We start from the raw sequence: 21,817 nt of genomic DNA, 5'->3' as shown, positions 1-21,817 counted from the left end.
CTGATCCTAGAGAGAGAGAGAGAGAGAGAGAGAGAGAGAGAGATGTGCAAGAGATATGTGGAGTGAGCTTATTAGCCATAAGCTGGCAGAAAGTTTTACCTCTGGGCCCAGCCTTACAAGCTGTCTTCAGCATCCTAGCCTACACACACACACACACACACACACACACACACACACACACACACACACACACACACACATAACCCTTGGTATTTATGTAACATCCACACTTGATTCTCAGCCATTCAGCTGTAGGTAGGAAATATAAATGTGGTTGTGGTGAGTGGCTTGTATGTGTGTGTGTGTGTGTGTGTGTGTGTGTGTGTGTGTGTGTGTGTGTGAGAGAGAGAGAGAGAGAGAGAGAGAGGGAGAGAGAAGGAGAGAGGGAGGGAGAGGGGGTGGGGGGTCTGAATATGACTCGGTAGGTGTGTAGGGTTAGGCTGGCGGCAGATATATGCGTGTTTAGAGCTGATTGCCTACCAGATCCCCCATGGAGATGGAATCAACACTAGCCTCACTTGCCTCCTCCTTGCTCTGATCTCAAGGTCACCCTGAGCGGGTGGCGTCCTTCACTCTAGCTGTCATTTTGATTGGAGGTTTGACTTGAGCATAATCAGTCTTGATTAGACTTGCAGAGCTCACAGTGAACTGAATGGATTATGTTGCTGTTCAGTCTGTGTTAGGGCCCACATTCAAATCTTACAGTTTACCCTCCTATGAGGCTTATAGATCAAAAATATAGTTTGCTTATTTAGTTTTACATTAGCTACTAGCCTGAATTATCTAACAAGCAAAAGAAGATTAATTCAGTTAACATTGTGCCATCTGCTTTCCTAAGTAATCACACGTGGTCTCAAATTGTTATGTAAAGTCAAACAAGATTTATCATGTGGTTTTTAACGTTTAAAAAATGGACAAATATCTGAACCAGGAATAAGGATTCATACTACTACTCTTTTAGCTATGTTACCTTCTCCTATTTATTTTTATATATAACACTACGTCTTTCAGTGTCAGGAGCATGGAGGTGTGAAAATTTTAATTATTTATTAGCATTACAGGTTTAATGATGATATTAAACAAGCAAATAAAGCAAAAGTGTACCTGCTATGGACACAGATGTTTAGTTCTGCACAGCTTATAGAATCTTCATAGAAGGGAATGAAACTAACAGCATAACGCTTAAACCTTTCTTAATGCTATATATCAGCTAGAGGGGTATACATTCCACCAGCTCTGTGCTGGAGAGCAGTGGAACTGCTGGATTGGTGTTTGTGATATAGACGCAATTGTTCAACTTGCATATCTGACCACGCTAACTGCCTTATGGTTGAAAGAATAACTGGTTGAGCCAAGAACTAAATATTATTCTAAATATTGTTAGTTATTGCACAAGTCTAGTATGAGTACAACCATAATATAAACTTGTGTTTCCAGTGTTTGCTGTCAGATGCCTCATGGAAAGCCTGGAATATTTCTGAGGCTGTGATCTTGGAACAATTGGTAACAGCCTCCCTTGTGCACTAATCATCTCAGACCACTTCCAGACCCATCCTGTACCATTAGAAAAGCAGTGGGATCTGAGGAAGGAGGGGGGGGCCTGGGTCAGTGCTGGTCAGATGGACTGATGGAACCTTCTAAAGGATCTGTAGCTTTGTGCCAGCTGTACTACTCATACTGTGTGACTCAGTGTCTCACTGCCTCTCCCCGTGCTGACTGAGCTGCAGTCTCAGAGCTGTTATGTTCCCGTAACATTCACACCTCTGCTACTCTGCCTTGCTTTTGTACACCGTGTCGCTTTGGCTTAGTCTGAGAGAAGTGGTAAAAGCCTGCTAGAGGGCCTTCAGATATTCGCACTCAACCTTTGTGTGCTTTAAGCTTCTAATGAATGGTTTGGGGTGTCCACTTTTTTTTCCTTTTGTTTGAATGAGGTGAATGTTAGGTCAGGGGATTGGTTTCGCGAGGGAGAGGATGGAATTAAGTGCATTTTAAAAAAATAAGGGGAATATAAGGAAATATAACTTTACAATTCAGTTTATTCAACTTATAGTTCCAGTATGTTTTTTTAAGATACCTTATATGCCTTTTAAGATTTGTAGATATCTCTCATTCCTCCTGAAATAATAAGGTAGTATCAGGGTGTATGTTACCATTTGTTGCTAACCTCTACTCATTTAGGAAAGATATATGTTAGAACATGTCCAAGAATTCTATTGTATTCCAATTTGAGAACATATTGACATGAGGTACTAATGCTAAGTTGAATGATTAATACTGGATCACAAACACAACTGCAGCTCATTCCAAGGTACTTACTGCTCCATCCCTCCAGAGAGCAAAGTTCTACTGCTTCAAAGTGCTGAGGGGTTTAAACCCCTCTAGCTGACAGTTTGTGTCAGGCAATTGGGGACTGTAGTTTTATATGCTCATTAGTATATATACTATATATACTGATTTGGACTTTGTGTTGGACTACGTGAATTGCTTGATTTTATCAAATATACACAGAATATCCATTTTGTCTTGTCACACCCCAAACAATTTGATTAGTTGGAAGGATTATTTGCATACAGCAGTATGTCAGTGTTAGAAAAGCCAGTCCTTTAATATTAATTAACAAATGACGGACCATTCAGCCTCAAAATTTCAGTTATTTTGTGTAGTAAAGTGTGTTTCTGAGGATGTCGTCACTGTATTTTGAGATGTGTGGTGCCCTCTAGAGGACTCCAGATATACTGCATCTGGTTTATGGCAAATATAACAGCTTTTCACACGGAAGTATTGCTGTGACACCAACATGCAATGGAAGAACTTGTTTGTGCACTTGTGATGCAAATGAAGAGGTGATTCATACGTCATAACCTGATGGGCTTGGCTTTGAATCCGTTACAGAAGCAGTACAATATGTTGTTGACTATATTTGACATTTTGTTCTCTTGGCTTGAATAGTGGAGTAGTAAATTAGTAAAGCTTAATAAGCTGATATATGAGGAATACAAAGGTTAATTACTAAAGAAAGGTCTTGCCTGAGGGACTGTGAGTTCCTTGAGCTGGCCTCATTCATTAGAATCGGTACAAGGTCTTGAAATATGTTTGACCAGTTATGGTAATTCTGGGAACTCAATACCAACATGCTGTTCCAAGGCAAACTAACTACAAACAAAGCAAACAAAAAACTACGAAATGGTAACTTTTTAGAAAAAAATAAAATAAAAAATGTACTAATGTAACTAACTTTTAATAGAAGTTACTATAAAAAGAGGTAACTTGGAGCTTTACTTCTTCACGAATCAATTTACACAAAATGTAAACAGGAGCTAAGTTTGCCAAATAATGCAGAAAAAAATTAATTGGGGTAGAAACATAGTTATGCATGGTTTCCTTTTGAGAGCCATGATATGTTTATCATTTTTTAAAAGATGGTTGTAGTTAACTGGATATTTTTTCATGTATAGGCCAAAGTGAAGGACAAACCAAGCAGCTGTTCGACTGTTAAGAGTGCTGTCCAGTCTCCAGACTGCTGGCCATTGATTTGAGGCCATAATGCCCAGTGAGCTGCAAAGTGCATGTCTTAGAGGTGCTGAATGGTCATTCGATTAAACGCTAAATTCTCTTTTAAAAAAATTTAGCTGGCTAAAGTATACAGAAATCTATAAAGGGAATGGGATTTGTATTGATTGATGTGTGGTTTGCACTGGGAGGGGCCTTATCCACAAGAACAGGGAGTGTTTTCAGGAAGCTTTGTATTGGGATTGGGATCAGCCACTTAACTGGGTGTGGGGAAAGGGGAAGTCAGACTGTCAGCTTTCACACTAGCTATCAGTCTCTCTCTCACACATACAACGCCTTCACATGCACACACACACACACCCACACACACAAAACTATGTATACAATAAACCAGAGCTGTTACGGTTAGAGAGAGTTTGGCAAAGTGGGATATCAGGTAAAGTAGTATGAATACGCTTCCTGCTTTATTGCTACTTAAGTGGAAGAAGCCAATCAAATGTTACCATTTTGCATAAATACCACTTGTCATTACACCAAAAAGTGACCCATTTTCACTTAGGCCACCCTACACAATTCAGCTTAACTACTCAATTTAAATAGTTACTGATGATGATGATGATGATGATGATGATGATGATGATGAAAACATATTGCCTGATGGCAATGCATAATGTGTTTCAGTTATGTATTTCAAATTATGATACTGTTCTCTTACATTCAAAACATAGGCAAGTAGGTACCCTGATATATAGGCATTTTCATTCATTTTAATGAATTCTTTATAATTCATATAATGTATTTGGAATCTTGGAAATGTTGTATTGCTTAATTTGTTTTAACTTTTCTATATCTAAATACATTACAATTCATTGTGTGAAAATTGTAAAATGACTAGCAATAGAAATGATTCAGAGCTACTTTGAATAAAATCTCTGCAGAAGGATGCATTAAATATTAAGAAAATGTTGCTCTCTGATTTGACATTCTGTTTTTTAATTTTCGTTCAGTCAGGATAGTTTGTTATTGTAAAATTATATTTTCTGGCTCAATAAATCACTCACTCACTCATTTTTAAGAGGTTGATGATCCAGCACAAGGGGGTGCTATTAACACTTAAATAGTTTTAGTGAACCTATTTTTCCATCAGTGACATAATGTGAGTTCCTGGTAAAACTCATACATTTTCACTTGATTAATCATTGAAATAATGTATTATATCCCGTTTTTAATATAATAAATATTGACAATACACTTTAACACAGCAAAGAACAGTTTTATTAGACTTTGTTGTGGTTCATTTAGTCTTGTCTTGATGGAGGTTTTCCCTGCAGCAGAGTAGTGTGACTGTTTGACGGCTATAATAAGAGTTAGTTCTGACCTGCTTCTCTCATCCCTGGAAGCTCTTTCTGTCGCTAAGATAAGAACGCAGCTGTAGGAGGAGGAAGCAGTTCTGAGTGTGTGTGTGTGTGTGTGTGTTTGGACATGAGTGTCTATTGCAGAGTCTGGAGGTAGCTGTCATTTTCCATTATAAAACTGGTTTTCCTCCTTCATCTTCTGCTCTTTTTCATCAACCTCACATGAACCCATGACCCCTACATCTTCACTTTGTTGTGAGAGTGAAGAACTCTTCACAGTGTTATGCAGCCACTAAATCTTTAATGTGCAGCTTTTAATGTACAGCAGGATGAAGCAGACACATTAGTGCTACAAACCATTTTGACTTTGAATATCATCTCATTTCAAAGCTCTCATATCTGAAGCATATGGACAGGGGAAGAGAGTTTGCAGAGCTTGCTCAAATAGTTATTTCAAACAGTATCTGGAACAGAGGATTTGCAGTCAACCCTTTTTAATAATTAGTTTAACTACTTTAAGATAAACTCATAGTGGACACAGACATTTAATTGCACACACAGCTTGTATAATCTACTTAGACAAGCATGAAATTAAATGGAACAATCAAATACCTTGGAGTAGCTTTTGTGATCCAGAACTAAATGTTTCTTCACCATTTGCTAGCTCTCCAGTCTGTTTGCGTGTTCAAAGCCTGCCTTGTGTGTTTACGTTGCCCCCATGTCTGTAAATGCATAAAAAAACAAACTCTCTCGGTCAGATATTCTAGGCTTTCTCTCTCTCCTCTCATGGCAGAGGCAACTGGGGTTTTTCAGACAACAGAGAGAACTCTAAACATTGAAAAGCACGAAACAGCAAAAATAAGTATATTATTACTTATTATTAAGTAAATTATTTTTGCTGTTTCGCATCACTTCAGGTGGAGATGTCTCCAAATTTGGGGGATGGCTAACTGCATTACCAAAAGTGCTTCAAAACTAAACAACTCTAGTTACAAATGAGTTTCTAATGTGTAATGCTTCTACTGTTCTAATATTTCTAGAGTCTTCTCAGAAAAGTAGGTGCTATCATTACAGCAAAGGGGAACAAAATTTCATCAGGATACCCTTGATTTCAGAAGAAACATTTGGCAAACAACTGGCTACAAAATTTGGCCATACACTTATCAGCCATAACATTATCACTCCCTCTATATTTCTATCCTCACTGCCCATTTTTTCGGGTCCACTGACCATACAGGAGCACTTTGCCATTCTACTATTACAGACTGTAGTTCATCTATTGTTCTGCAGAGGGTATGATTAAATCTTCCAGTACAGATATTAATGCCATCTGTCAACTGACTAAGGCCATGTTTATGTCTTGTTTTGTGCAGGGCATCTTTACCTTTTCTTCAGTATAATAGTGAAAAATGTGTGTATTCTCTGTGTGTGCAGGCAAAAACTGGGACCTGAGTGCTGCTCTCAGTGACTACGAGCAGTTACGCCAGGTACACACTGCCAACCTGCCCCAGGTGTTTAACGAGGGCCGATACTACAAGCAGCCAGAGCGCAGTGGCACCCCCCAGCACATCAACAAGTTGGAGCCATGCCTGCAGAGACAAGAGGAGAACACTCAGGGTAAAATAGTTCCACTGCTGCTCTCCACCAGTCAGAAAACCCTAATGATCATTTTGACAAGGGTATTGATAATAGCAATGAAAGCAGGAACCAAGATACTGACTGTGACAACAATAATTTCTGTGCCACTGATGATTAAAGCAATGATGAGGAGCATGGTCATGATCGGATGATTGGGAAGATTTAGACAATAGTGCCAGTAACAGATCCCAGGCAGATAATTAATGTCTAATATAAAGTATGTTTGGATTTTGATATGTCTCAGAAATTCCCTGAAAATATAACATCCCATAATCAAAGAAAAAAAAAACAGGAAAAACCTAATGATTTCAGTATTCTCCTTTTTTCCTTTTGGCATAATCAGATAATTCACATATTCACACCTTGCAGTAACTAATACACCTAGCAACACATGTTTTTGGACTGTGGGAGGAAACCCACACAGACACTGGGAGAACACACCAAATACCTTATAGGAGTGACCCAATGTGGTGTTTGAACCCACTACCCCAGGACCCTGGAGCTGAGTGACAGAGACACTACCTGTTGTGCCACTATGCTGCCCTTAATGTACTCAGTCTCATACAAAAAGCATTGGCTACTCAAAAGTGTCCATAGGTGTGAGTATGTGAATGAATGTGAGTGCTTGATGCCCTGCTGCAAGTGACTGGCACCCCATTCTGGATGTGTCCCTGCCTTGCATGCAGTGATTCTGGGTAGAATTTTGACCCACCATGATAAACATTAAAAGACAATAAAGGATTGAGTGTACAACACACTGCTACTAGTATATGGTATTTACCTTATAGTATTAGTGGGTAATACACAATTGGGATGCATCCTTAACTTTCTCAAAATAATTTGTGCTTAATTTAAGTTGATTCATTTGCCTTTTTTTGCATTATTCTTTTTACTGTAATGTTGTAATGCTGACAGTTTAGAGAAATTATGTATTTATCACACAAATTGTCTTTATCTTGATCCACAGAGAAGCGTCTTTCTCGGGGCATTTCTCATGCCAGCTCTGCCATCATGTCCTTGGCGCGGATGCATGTTACGGGCGAGTGTGCCAGGGAGCAGTTCCCGCTGGAGATGCCAATCTATACCTTCCAGCTGCCTGACCTGAGCGTATACAGTGAGGACTTTCGCAGCTTCATCGAGAGGGACCTCATTGAGCAGTCCACCATGGTGGCCCTGGAGCAGGCAGGTTGGTACCCAACAGTTTTTAGGCTGCACTCTCAGGAAAAATTAGGGGTACCCACAAGGGTATGTCTTCGGGGCCTTTAATTATGGAACATATACTAAGTTGTGATAAGTTCTGTTGTAATTGCAGATTTGAAGTTGCATTCATTCATTCATTCATCAATTCATTCATTCATTCATTCATTCATTCATTCATTTATTCATTCATTCATTCATTATCTGTAACCCTTATTCAGTTCAGGGTTGCGGTGGGTCCAGAGCCTACCTGGAATCATTTGGCGCAAGGCGGTAATACACCCTGGAGGGGACGCCAGTCCTTCACAGGGCCATTTAATAAGTTGCATTTCAAATACAGGCACAACTAGTACAATTAGTTTTTATTTTATTTATTACATACAAATTAGATTTTTTTTTTTATTTTATGAACCGCGTCCCTGAACTGGATAAGCGGTTACACATAATGAATGAATGAAAATTAATTAATTTTATGAAAATTCAACAAATATTCTGATTTCATTCTGGAAAAGAAACTGTAGTGTACATTTTAATAAACACTTCATCCATTATTTTTATTTTTTATATTTATAAAGAAGTCATTTTAATAATAAAACTGAAAAATAAATAAATAAGTAAAGCTAAATTATATATGGCTACAGACTGCAGTTCATCTCTTGCTTTGCATACTTTATCTGCCCCCTTTCACCCTGTTCTTCAATGTTCACAAAGTCATGTGAATAATTCTAAGGACTGCAGTGACACTGACTTGGTGGCAGACGTGGTGCTAGCTGGTGTGGAATGTTGAGCTGGTATGAATGTACCAGACCTAGCAGTCCTGATGGACATTTTAAACCCCTCAGTGTCACTGCTGGACTGATAATAGTCCACCAACAAAAAATATCCATCCAAAAGCTTCAACAGTGGGCAGCATCCAGTGTGTGTGTGTGTGTGTGTGTGTGTGTGTTTTGTGACATCACAAAAACAGTGACTCTGTAAAGGTATCTTTTGTCATGTAAAAATATACAGACTGAATGTAATGGGGTTGGAATTATATTCTTTGAAACTTTAACACCGTTTACCTTCTTTTTTCAGATCTTTTAAAATTTGCTGCTCTTGATTTAGAGAACTATTCTTCATTTTATCAAAAAAACAGTTAAAATTGGCATTATCTGTACTGAAAATATGTTTTAAAAATCATCACATACACTTATCATTTAATGCCCAGGCCTGCTTCACTGTGCTGCCTTGTGAATCCTTGGAGATATTGAAATAGTTTACTGCAAAATTGGGTCATAACCTCTGCTTCCTTCTCCTCCCTGTGTGATTAGCACATGTAGTATGCAGCATGTTTTAAGTAAATAAGTTGAACAGCAGCACTGGGATCTTGCTCATGTCCATCCTCAAGGATTATGAGAAGAATCTGTGATAACATTAGGAAAAAAACTCAAACTTGTGCCCAGGATTTTCTGTGACTGTTCTAAGGCTCTTTTTTTTATTATTTTTTTATTTTTTTATTTTTTTTTATCAAAGCAAGCCTATTTTGCCCAGGAGCTCCAGTTCATGCCCTGGGCAAATGCTGAAGTTGTTATTTTAGATCTGCAAAAGAGTGAGTTTAAACAAGCCACATATGAGAAAGGCAGAGTCATGCAGAGCTGAACTGCTACAAACACTAGTTCTGTAGCCAAAGCTGACATGGATCCATATCCAATTATGTTTGTGATTAAGATATTATCTAACATCTGCCTTTGTCTCAGAGAGATTAAAATCCCACTCAGTCACGTCTCCCAGAGGAGAGCCGAGCTCAGTGCATGAATCACAGCACTCTAAATCTCTGATTCACATGATTAAATGCAAAAGATGAAATCTAGCATTTTTTGGGAAAATATAACATATAACATCCAAGAAATTCATTGGAAATTTTGGATGAAGCTTTAGTGAAGAATTCCCATGAGAAAATGTAATTACCTACAAGACTTTATATTTTTTAAGCCACTTTCTGATTTTTACGATCCCAGACATAATGATGAGTTGAACTGAGCTGAGTGAATAATTAAGTGAGGCATTCACATGGCCCTGGGGCTTTGGCAGAGAGAATGACCTGAAGCACTGTGAACCATGGACTTGTGAGAGGGGGGCTGGACCCCCGGGAGCAGGCTGGGCACAGGGTGCTCCTGGGTGGATGCAATAGACTTGGCTCTGGTGGTCAGCTTGGGGAGCGGGCTAGAGGTCAGCAGCTCAGTACCCACAGCCTCAGGGCAGGTGCTCCTGCTGCTGGTAAGGGCTGCACAGTCTTCAGCTGTGCAGCATGAAGAAGCTGCAAAGCAAACTTTATTTGTTCTGTACCCCGCAGCTAGAACACACTGTTCCAGCAAGTCATATGTGGTTAAGCAGAGTTTGCAATAGGTCAGATTATGTTTAAAATTCATCACGCATGATCGTGAGAAACCGGAATTTAAAGGCGCCCACCATTTCATGTGAATGTAAATTCTATGCAGCGATGAAAACCTGAATTTTTTTCATCTTTTCATGTAGGACGTCTGAACTGGTGGTCCACCATGTGTACCAGCTGTAAGAAGCTCCTGCCCCTAGCAACAACGGGTGATGGCAACTGCCTACTGCATGCAGCTTCCTTAGGTAAGTTTTAACCTTATCTAAACTGACATGTTTCTAACAAGAACTTCAGGTACTTAGGCTTTTAAATCCACCACCAGAGGAGTCGGAACATTTAAAGGTCTACATTAGTCTGTCAACTTCTAGATTTGCTGCGTGTAGCTTTCCGTTGGCTTCACATTTTTAAAAGAAGGTAAGATATGTTATTGTCATTGTAGTTAAAAAAATGAAACTTTGATAGCTCCAAGAGAGAACTGCAAGAATAAGAAAGATTAAACAGAAATATAAAACATGTGCTCATTTAATGTGTGAGTGTCTGTTGGGGGAGCTGAGAAGCTTTTCCTCAGTGTGTGAGTGAGTGTCCTCAAAGTCTCGTACCTTTGTCCTGTACTTTCTGACCTGGGTGGCCGAGTTCTTGATAGTGTTGTAGGTCTCTTATGTAGGTGACTAGCATAAACTGTAACCAGATTGGGGAGTTTGGTTCCCACAGCCCTCTGTGCAGTCTTTACTATGTGGCCCGAGTCTCCCTGGTTCTCTGCCGTGCAGCTAGTGTACCACACCATGACACAGTAGCAAACAATGCTCTCTATTGTGCTCCTGTGCAAATTCACTAAGAGCTGAGAAGGCAGTTTTTTTCTCAAGCTATCTCCACCTGGTGGGAGGTGTTAAACACTTGGTTATATGGAGTCACAGGAATTTGCTTTTGTTGACACTTTCTACTTCCTCACAATTTATGTGGAGGGGCTTAGAGGTCATTTTCCCAGTTCTCCTGAAATCCACGAGGTACTGTTTTTAAACCCTGTACTGACATCAGATCGTTTAAAACATGTGAATACTTTTAGATACATAGCTGGACCCTAAACCCTTTGTTGTACCTTTAAAGTCTTGTTCATACTTACTCTGGATGCATATGTGGCATGCTGACCGCAATATAGCGCCAGACCATCCTCATTGCTGGATGTTCATATATCTTACCTCACTGTCCCTGGTGATCGCAAAATTTTACACCCGACCTGGGGTGGCATTGGGCCTGGAAATCCATTGGGGTTGTTTCATGGCATTCAGCTGCATGGCCAATGAGGGATCGATGAGTGTTTGGTCACCAGGCAGACTGGGCAGGTGATTTCATTTTTTGAGTGGTATGTACCACTGTGCCCACCCGTTTTGTCGGCAGTTACACCATTTTGGTCTTCGAGATTTTGTCCAGTGAGTGTTTTATACAAAGACACTACAGAGCACCACAGGAGGTCATTCCGACCTGTGGCCATCAAACCCTATAACTCCCTCCCTCAATGTGTGACACTATGCTTCATCCGTGCAATACTTAGTATGAAATTATACTGTTCATATGTGTAATAACAATAATAACATAATTATTTTTTTTTATTATGTGTGCAGTAATTCAGAGGTGCAAAAAATTTAACTGCTTTATACAGTATATTCCATACGTATTATCACAGCCACTGCCATTTTACTGTATGTGTAAGAATTTAAATGTGTACATATTGCAAATTTCTCTTATTTGTTTTAAATTATTATTAGATTATTATTAGGGTGTTTTTTAGCGTGCAACTCTAACTGCAATTTTCCTCTGGGATCTGTAAAATATTTCTGATTCTGTTTCTTAAGTTAAAGTTGAAATTTATTTCTGATCTCACAGATCTGCTGAAAAACAATCACTGTCTTGCCTTGTTTTTTTCCATCTTCAGTGTCTTTAGAAATGCTGTTGTAATACTGGTCCCTGCCCTTCCTTGCAACTCACTGGAATTCACAAATTAGTTCCAATAAAAGATCATTATCCTTCAAGATTTTGACCTCTCTTCTTATTCATTACTGCATCATCAGTCAACCAATTACATTTTTTTCTTAGATTTATTAAATCATGCTTTTTGCATATCAAAGTAAATGCCACAATTGCCCAGAGACATCACATTATTAAAGCAGAACTTTAATCCCTTTATGTCTAAAAAAGGTCTTTGAAGACCCTACTGCAAATGATTCAAAACTTGCAGCAAGTCTGCTTAAATACGCTTTATAAAATTACAGAGAACCTGAATGTTATTCTTGACTGTATGCACATCTGTCTGACACTGTGTTTCTGTGTGTGTCAGGAATGTGGGGCTTCCATGACAGAGACCTGGTGCTGAGGAAGAGCCTGTATGCTATGATGAAGAGTGGAACTGAGAGGGAAGCCCTGAAGAGAAGGTGGAGATGGCAGCAGACACAGCAAAACAAAGAGGCAAGTTTGAATATCCCTCAAATTTGTCTTATTTATTGTTAAGTAAAAAAAAAGGTTTTCTACAGAGAACACATTTTATGAGTTTTAATTATTTGGAAACATAAAATATATTTCAGATGTGTCGGGTCATTTTCTGCACTGATGTGACATTAATTTGTTAACAATTCTCACATAAATATTAAAGCTGTTATATTGAGGCGGAGAGTGATTTCTGCGGTTCTTACATACTGTGCCATTGCTGTAAGAGTGTGGATGTATGCAGTAATGTAATGTGAAAGGTGCAAGTGTGTGGTTTGCCTGTGTGTGTGTGTGTGTGTGTAGCTTGTGGGGCTCTGGAGTTTATGTTGCCTATTGTATATTAGCATATGTATGTTACCCCTCTCACTTATTCTCTTTCTCTCTCTCTCTCTCTCTCTCTCTCTCTCTAGTCTGGTTTGGTGTATACAGAGGAAGAGTGGGAGAGAGAGTGGAACGAGCTGTTGAAGTTGGCCTCCAGCGAGCCCCGCACACACTTAAGCAAGAACGGCAACACCAGTGGAGGGTACAGCCCAGCAGCATCCACCTCCACAACACACACACATATATCTACTAAAAAATAAAATATGTAAAAAAAACTTCCACTTATTGAACTATGTGGGATGTGACTAATGTATTACCTCAGCACAGTTATACATACAGCTATACACAGTTTATTCTAATCTCATAATTAATTTTTCCCCTTCCATTCTACCACTGTGTAGCGTGAGTAATATGGAACATCTTGCTTTTACAAAATGAGTGTTCAGCATGAGTTTACTCACTGTTGGCAATAAATGTGGTGATCTTACATATGTAGGTAAGATGCTACACATAAAACATTCATTACTGATATTAGAATCAGAAAAGAAAAAGAGGTATTGTCTACTTTTATTCCTTAGTTTTGATGTCAAAAATAGCATTCCATGTAGTAAAAAAAGTCATAATAAAACGCCTGCACTTCTATATAGTAAATTAAATGTAGCACTGAATGAAAGGTAGAATCCAGTCCTTTGACGGAATTCAGTGCTTAATTCACTGAGTGATAAGTGAGACATACAGCCTTATATTATTATTGTTTACAGCATGGGCGGTTTGTTCATTATCACAGCCCAATTAGCATTAGGTTTTGTACACTCCCACATATGAGTATCACAGTCCACTCAGCATTAGGTTTTGTACCATATAGTCCTGCCATTTCTGAGGTGATTTCAAGATGGTGGAAAATCACGTGACCCCTCTCACAGACTCTCACATTAAGGCTCTTTTTTCAAGCTGCAGAGGTTCCGCAGAGGGCTCTCCCCTATGTGCTTTTATAAATCACTGTTTATTTGTTAATGACCACATTTGATGGTTCAGGCACTGTATTAAAGAAGACCTTTATAATGAACTCCTGGACACAGCTATCCATAAACAATGTACAGTATGTAGATAAAGAGAAATTTTAATGTTTTAAGCTTTATGAATCTAGTGCTTATAATGGTATTTCTACATGAGGTGACCACAGAAATAAAACTCTTCAATGTTAGACAGTGTCAAGTTTCCTGATAAATTTGCACAGTACAACGTGCCAGTTATCTACATGGCCAACTCTTAATTTACCCAATGAACAAGTCAACGTTGCAACCATTGACAGCCCCCACCCCCACCAAGAACTTTTGGCAGGAGCAGCCACTACTTTACATTAATTACGTGGGTTACATGGTGCTCTAATACTGAGGGTGATTGATGGGATTCCCCAGTCTTAAGGGGTATGGGCGGAAAAATGAACTAATTTATTTGAGCCTGGATTCACTACACAACCTCAGTCTCATAAACTTTATTAGTACCAACAATGCATCATATATTCTGAATTATTTTGGTCAAAGGAAGAAACTCAATCAGAACTAGCAGTCTGCTGATTCAGCCATGAAAGAAATGTGCTTTTTGGTGTTAAATTGATTAGACACACTGCCACCTAGTGGCTGTGTATGACAAATACCATTACCTAATGTGTACTTGACTACAAACTATATAAGGTGCCCCTTGATTATCATTTTGTGGCATATTTTGTGAGAGTAGGAGTGTGAGTATGAGTGGGCGAATTTGTGAAGGTTATGTTTTGCGGTATGTCAGTAGAGGCTACCATTTTCCACTGATCCCAGCACATGTCTCTTTAAAACCTTCACTTTTGTCATTCTGCAAGCCACAGCAGAACTGGCCTCAGATCAGCCAAGTCAAGGCAAAGCTAAGGTTACGTGGTAGTCACGTGGTAGCACAGTGGAAAGTGTGTCATGCTTGTGTGTGCCTGTGGTTTCTCTGTTGTTGGGTTGTGAAACCTACTCGCTGAGATGGAAAATAATGATAAGCTTTCTCTTGTATTGTTTTCGTTTTAATGCACTTCACAATAACAAATGGTGAAAGTAATACCTGCCAGCTCTAGTACTGTTGCCCAAGGTACCTTTACACAGCATTGTAAACCTTAAAGCATAGGTTGAGGAAGTACATTTTTAAAAAGGAAACTTAGTTTATTTTGTTATTTGTTTAACCTGTAGTATGTCAGTTAGCAAGGACCCAAAATGTTAGTGATGCAAGGCAGAGTGGCACCCCATTGCGCAGCAATGTGTGTTATTGTGTAAGAAATTGTGCCGCTTGTGTTGCAGTTCCTAACCGTCAATGAGTCAGTAATGTGAGTGATCGACAGAGAGATAAGTCAGTTGATGCTTCGCTTCTAATAACCTAATCTTTTCTGCGTGGCAACAGGGACACCATATTTATTATAAGGGCATTATATTGCAAGTATAATGCTTATTTTCTTCCACAATGGTCACTACAACTTTACTAAAACTGAAAGCTACATCAGTATCATGTTATACAATATGTAAATAATATACTGGCACTACTCCAATCTGAATCAACATTAAAGACAACATCTGCACAAAGGACAATGTTACTGTTTTCTTAGTCTCAGCCACAGAGGGTTCACCCACATGTTGATGGAGAGTCTGACATTTTGAGTGCCTTAACTTAGCCTCACTGTCAGGATTCTGCCAGTGGCATTCTGGTTTGCTTTCTGCCTCCTTCTACATGTCCTGCAAAATTAGCAGACTTGTGATTGGTCCTTTTTGCATGTCAGTCAAATTTCCCTGCAATAGTAGGTGGTTCTTGGCCACGTTTAGTAGCAAAAGGTACCAGACTCTCTCTCTCCTAGAGAGCCTAGCACTGTGAGACTACTGCTTTCTTATCACTGATCGAAGTTCAGATTTCAATTCTGTGTTTAAAGTGACCAATTCACATACATGTTATGGGCAAGCTCTGGAGCTATGCTACAGTTACCTCTTTGAAGGCCCACACATAAATTCATAACATTCATTCATTCCTTGCCCATAACCGCTTATCCAGTTCAGACTTTGGAGGGTCCAAAATCTACCAAGAATTACTGGGCACAAGGCAGCAACACACACTTAAGCAGGTGCCAGTCCATTTCAAGGAAACACACACTCATACATTCACTCACACACTTACCTGTGGACAATTTAGAAGAGCTAATTCATCAATCAATGTGTGTTTTTAGACCATGGGAGGAAACTGGAGCACCCGGAGGAAACCCACACGGATGCTGGGAACCCTGGGAGAACACTCTAAACTCTTCACAGTCACCCAGAGCGGGGTGTGCATGGGTTTCCTCTGGGTGCTTCGGTTTCCTTCCACGGTCCAAAAACACACATTGTCCATAGGTGTGAGTGATGTGTGAGTGTGTGTCACTTTGTGAACAAACCCTCAGGGTGTGTCCCCTCCTTGCACCCAGTGATTCCGGGTAGGCTCCGTACCCACCGCAACCTTGAACTTGATAAGCGGTTACAGACAATGAATTAATTAATGTAAGTCCTAAGATTAACCATATAATCTCAGTGTATTAGATGTTAGATTCTTGCTGCTACAACCTATCATAGCCAAGGATTGATTTAGCCCACCTGAAAGACATCTCACAGCTCACACTTTTACAAAAGACAAAAATGCAACTATAAAAAGCAACACTATTCACTTGTGTATTGTGTCTTTTTTGGCCCATGGCCCAACATGAATACTACATACTACCCTCCTCCCGAGGACAAAAAATTAGGAGCCCCCATAGTCAAGAACTTTGTAAACATGGAAATCAAAAAGGCACTGTTGGTGATGAGGAGATAAACTGTGCAGTGTGATTATGATGATCAGTGCTGTGTTGTGCCACTGAGGGCGATGTGAGTCTAAATTGAATGAGAAAAGGGATTTGTTTATTAAAAGCCCCTTCATTAGAGCTTTAATGAGAGTGGGGGAGTGAGGGCTTAATTCTGCTAAATTCCCATAACAGGGCAACAGAGACCAAGTTGAAACAATCTCTCTCTCTCTCTCTCTCTCTCTCTCTCTCTCATCACTTCCATTCTCCCTCTCTCGTCACTCCCATTCTCTCTCTCTCTCTCTCTCTCTCTCTCTCTCTCTCTCTCCTGTCACTCCCATTCTCCCTCAATTTCTCTGCATGCCCCCTCTCTCTTTCTCCTTATCTAACACACAGGTTATGCAGGTGTTTGCAGCTGATAAGATATAAACTTTTTGCTTGTCATTTAAAATATTTATATACAGTGGCATTAGGTTATTAATATGCAACCTGAACTGGATAAGCAGTGACAGAAAATGAATGAATGAATGAATGACAGTGACAGAATGAATGGACAAACATGAAATAATGTTGTCTCAGAAGAAGATTGGTCTTTCCTCTTGTTGCTTTTCCTCTTGAAAGAAGTCTTTCCTCTTGTTGCTTAAGGTACAGATACCATTGCATAACTGCCTTTAATATAAGATGGTTTAAGGGTTTACAGAAGCACGTTTTTTCTTGTCTTGGTAAGATATAAGTATGAAACTAGGCTATTTATGTTTTCAGTGATTGTTGTCAAACTAATGAAACAGAGTGTGTGTGTGTGTGTGTGTGTGTGTGTGTGTGTGTGTGTGTGTGTGTGTTACGCAGTGTGGATAACTCTGAAGATCCAGTGTATGAGAGTCTGGAGGAGTTCCATGTGTTTGTGTTGGCACATGTGTTAAGACGGCCCATAGTGGTTGTTGCAGACACCATGCTTCGAGACTCTGGAGGAGAAGGTATCAGCACATATATAAACACATGCACAAGGACACATACACACACAGCACACTGACAGAGAACATACAGTATACTGTACATACTGAACATACTGTACAGAAGTCTTAGGCATCTAATGCCTTCTCAGTAAGCGTGGTGGTTGTATAAAGTTATATATAATCACAGTAAATAGATATAGAGTAAATAAGATAATTTATTTTTCTATAAAGTAGTAGGTGTGAGTGAGTTTGAAGAACAATGAAGGCCACGAGGAGAGATTTGGAAAAAGTTAAACCAACACATTCACACACAGAATATCACATTCACTGGAATAAGGTTATTTGGTTTATTCTAATGTTGGACATTATTGATTGTTTATTTTTAGCAAATAATCACTTTAGATAAATTGCTTTTTAAATCTCATAATCTTTGGTGCATATGCTCACAATCAGTGGGTAAAAATATATCTGTCCATCTGCATGCTTGTACCTGAATTCTCCTCCTTATTAATATAATCCTCAGTAAAGTACAGTACTATCAGGAATGACCCTTCATTTGATTTATTTATTTATGTATTTATTTCCAATTAAAAAGGCCTTTAGTTACTAGTCATTCATTTTTTCAGGAGATACTTCAAAGGTAATTATTCTTGTGGAAAGAGTGATGCTTCTTGTAAAGGCAAAAACCTGATGCCCTAAATACTGTAGATTCTGTGGTGCAAAATAAATAATATATTTCTGATGTGAAACATTTCTGACTTTTGCCAAATATAGCTTCAAAATGTCTCCTGAGGATTTGTGGTCCCTCACTTTATTCGGAAATATATATATATATATATATATAAACTTGAGCTTTAGATAGATATTTTCAAGTTGTTTTGTGTCCCTGGTTGAATTTCAGCTTTTGCCCCCATTCCATTTGGTGGTCTTTACCTGCCCCTGGAGGTTCCTCCTAACCGCTGCCACTGCTCACCGCTGGTGCTGGCCTACGACCAGGCTCACTTCTCTGCCCTGGTCTCCATGGAGCAGAGAGACCAACAGAGAGAGCAAGGTAAGCACCTGAGTAACATATCTTTTCTCCCACAACACTGCAAGAAGCCTATTTAGTATATCACCATAGATGTTTAATATTTTTTTTGTTTGTTTTATATTTAATATTTTAAAAAAATATTTCATTTTTTAAAGACACAAGGCCATTCACTGGAGCTTCTCTGTGTACCTTGCTTTAGTGTAGCATGCTACATTTGGTGCTATTTATTCAGCTTACTAGAGTATATAAGGTTAAACTTACTTGTATTTCACTAACTGTCACTAACTTGTATTTTCTAAATGTCTAAATTATTCTTAAGGGGTAATTTTCTCTAATTCTCGCGTTCTATTGCTTTTATACAACAGTTCGGGTAATAATACGTCAAATATACTAACAAAGCTGTGAAAGTGGTTTCAAAAATGTTTATGAAATTAGTAAATCCTTCCGCCAAATTATAGTTCCTCCCTTGTTGCTACGTCACAGTAACGAACTCAACTACATATGGCAAGCATTTAGGGCCAAAATCGTCTTAATTCTAAGACCTGGTCACGTAAAAATATTAGATGTGGGCGTGTTGATGTATTGAGACGTATTTTTTAACGTGTACAGATGGCATGTTTTGCGTCTACAGAGGGTTATTTTTTAGGTGTGCAGACGTAATTGTACAACGTCTTGGCCTTTTTACTAAAGTTGCAACATTCTGCCAGTAGATGGCGATATTTATTTACACATTAAATAAAGTTGCAAAGTAAATGAATGTTTTATTAACCTGCTGCTTTATTTCTTAATAATCTGTAGGTTAATCTGATTACTTTATATTTGATTATTATGATAAGTATAGTATGATGCAAATATAAATTTATAGTATTATAATAAAAGAAAAATACAGTTTAAAATATAAAACAAAACGAAAGCAAAATCAGTACATAGACACAGGTATTAAATGCAATGCTAATAAATCTGTGAACACTCTAAAAGTGATCCAGATCGGTAATTGTTATATTGGTCAATAAGAAGTATTTATAATAATTTAGACATGATTTCTTAGTGTCAAAAGAAGCATAAATATCTGGTTCTCACACTGCCATGGTCATGTGTGTATTACAGTGCCTCTATGTGCATATAATCTTCCACAGCTACAGCAGCAATTATTGTTTCTTTTGCAGTATTCTTCAAATTATACAGTTATATCTGCTGACAACCTGTGAAGATTTTTTATCTGCTTTACGGTGTAAACCTGTCATCACATGTCTTTGTACCTACCAGCGAGCTGTAAATATTGAGACTTTTGAAATGTCAGAAAGAAAATAATAATAATAATAACAGTAGTTATATTTTTAACATTACAACAGATCGTGTTAAGCCTAACAACTGTCAATAACTAAATGGTAAACAACCAGCATTCTGGGCAAATTTCTTAAAATCACGTAAAATGGGAGTTTATTTATTTAGGAAAATTGTTAATAATATTACACATCTGTGAGTGCAAAAAAATGTGAACCGTTAGGTTATCAAATCAAATTTATTTGTATAGCGCTTTATTGTTTTTATTATATAAAACGCAAATCCACTTTTATGGCTCTGTACTCAGATCCACATGTGCCGGAGCATGGCTGAAACTGGCCAGCCTTGTGCTGTCCGCAAATACTTTACTGCAATTAAAAAGAAATATTTGAAGAGCCATTTTGTCAAACAAGTAAACAGACTACATCATGGTCACATGAGCCTACATTTAATTAAGAGTGCATATGAAGTGTGTGCTCTCACGTGCAAAAAACATAACGCTATGATTTTATGTATGTCATGCAATTGTCATGTGTGTAACATGTATATGTGTCTCATAAATATGGGAAGCCAAATGTTGCACATTATCAGCTTTTGTCAGCGTTCAGTTTACATACTGCTACACACTGTGTGCCACGTTTGTAGTGAGGACTGACCAAACAAGATAATGTATGGCTATTGGAATGGTAGTCATAACATACAGAGCACTCAGAATAGTGTTAATAGGCATCACCAATCCCTGTGGAGGATCAAGTGCACTGTAACTAGATGATCAAGCTGTGGAGAATGATCTAGAAAGCCATAAGCAAGCACATTATAGGCCTGAGGGTACTGTACACCTGCAGGGAGGAACATGTGGCCTGAGAACAGCTCATTCATATTAGAGAGCACATCTCAGGGACAGAGAACAAGATCAAGCCCTGTGTCATACCCAGTGAATAATGGGGACCTGAGGTCTAATTACCTGCAATCAATTATTAATGACACAGTCCTTCAGACCTCAGTCAACACAGAGTAGCCATATGTGTGTGTGCGTGCGTGTGTGTGTTGGGGGGAGGTACATAGTGATAGACAAAGAAATGAGGCAGAGAGGGGGCATGGGCAGGTTAAGACATAGGGAGAAACAGAATGACATGGCATGGGAGGGGGAGAGAGAAAGACCACAAAGGAAACAGATTGGAAGCAAGAGAGATAGGGAGAGTAAGTCTGGGAGAGAAAGCAAGATTCTTCTCTTTTCCTGCAGCAGTTAAATAGCTGTAACTCTCTGAAGAAGTCCATGTTGTCTCTGAAATACATAGCCGACTGACTGGCTACATAATCTCTCAATTATTGTTAACATAGCTAAATGGGCCTAAAAAAAAAAACTAAAACACATTCTCTACCCATTATATCATGGTTTACATGATTTAGAAAACTTTCACATAAATTAGATTCTTCAGGCAATACAATTTTAAGGAAATTAAAAATGTTATTATTAAATAGATTTACACACTCATCACATGGTGAAGGAGATTATAAGGATGAAACTGCAGTGAGGGATGGTTCATTCCCATTGATTGAACCAGCCCACAAGAGTTTATCTGTACATCAGTAATGATTTGTATTACACTGTCCATTTTCTCAGGTCCACTGTCCATAGAAAAGCACTTTGTAGTTCTACAATTGTAGGCTGTTGTCCATCTGTTGCTCTGCATACATCATTTGCCCCTTTCCTGCTGTTCAATAGTACATGTGAGATTTGGTTTAGATGATTTTAAGATGGTGATTTCTGTGTTAGCACTCGTGAACTTAGCTTTTTTATACTTAATGTTTATTGTTTTTTAAATGACATTTGTCAGTTATAACACTATGTAACAGTTGCCATAA

The 21,817-nt window shown here is 38.7% G+C and overlaps 1 protein-coding gene across 1 annotated transcript in view; it reads left to right on the top strand.

The window, feature by feature from the left end:
• otud7a (OTU deubiquitinase 7A) overlaps positions 1-21,817 on the top strand; it is a 99,867-nt gene that overhangs the window by 63,134 nt on the left and 14,916 nt on the right. Inside the window, exons 4-10 of the mRNA XM_066668113.1 lie at positions 6,300-6,482; positions 7,471-7,689; positions 10,215-10,316; positions 12,404-12,531; positions 12,960-13,072; positions 17,531-17,658; positions 18,539-18,688. Of these exons, the coding sequence (XP_066524210.1) occupies positions 6,300-6,482; positions 7,471-7,689; positions 10,215-10,316; positions 12,404-12,531; positions 12,960-13,072; positions 17,531-17,658; positions 18,539-18,688 (1,023 nt within the window). The remainder of the gene's footprint in view (positions 1-6,299; positions 6,483-7,470; positions 7,690-10,214; positions 10,317-12,403; positions 12,532-12,959; positions 13,073-17,530; positions 17,659-18,538; positions 18,689-21,817) is intronic.

This window comes from Hoplias malabaricus, chromosome 4, assembly GCF_029633855.1.
Source record: "Hoplias malabaricus isolate fHopMal1 chromosome 4, fHopMal1.hap1, whole genome shotgun sequence".
Classification (NCBI taxonomy): Eukaryota; Metazoa; Chordata; class Actinopteri; order Characiformes; family Erythrinidae; genus Hoplias; species Hoplias malabaricus.
The sequence above is the reverse complement of the archived record's forward strand: the minus strand, read 5'-3'. Positions and strand labels throughout refer to the sequence as shown.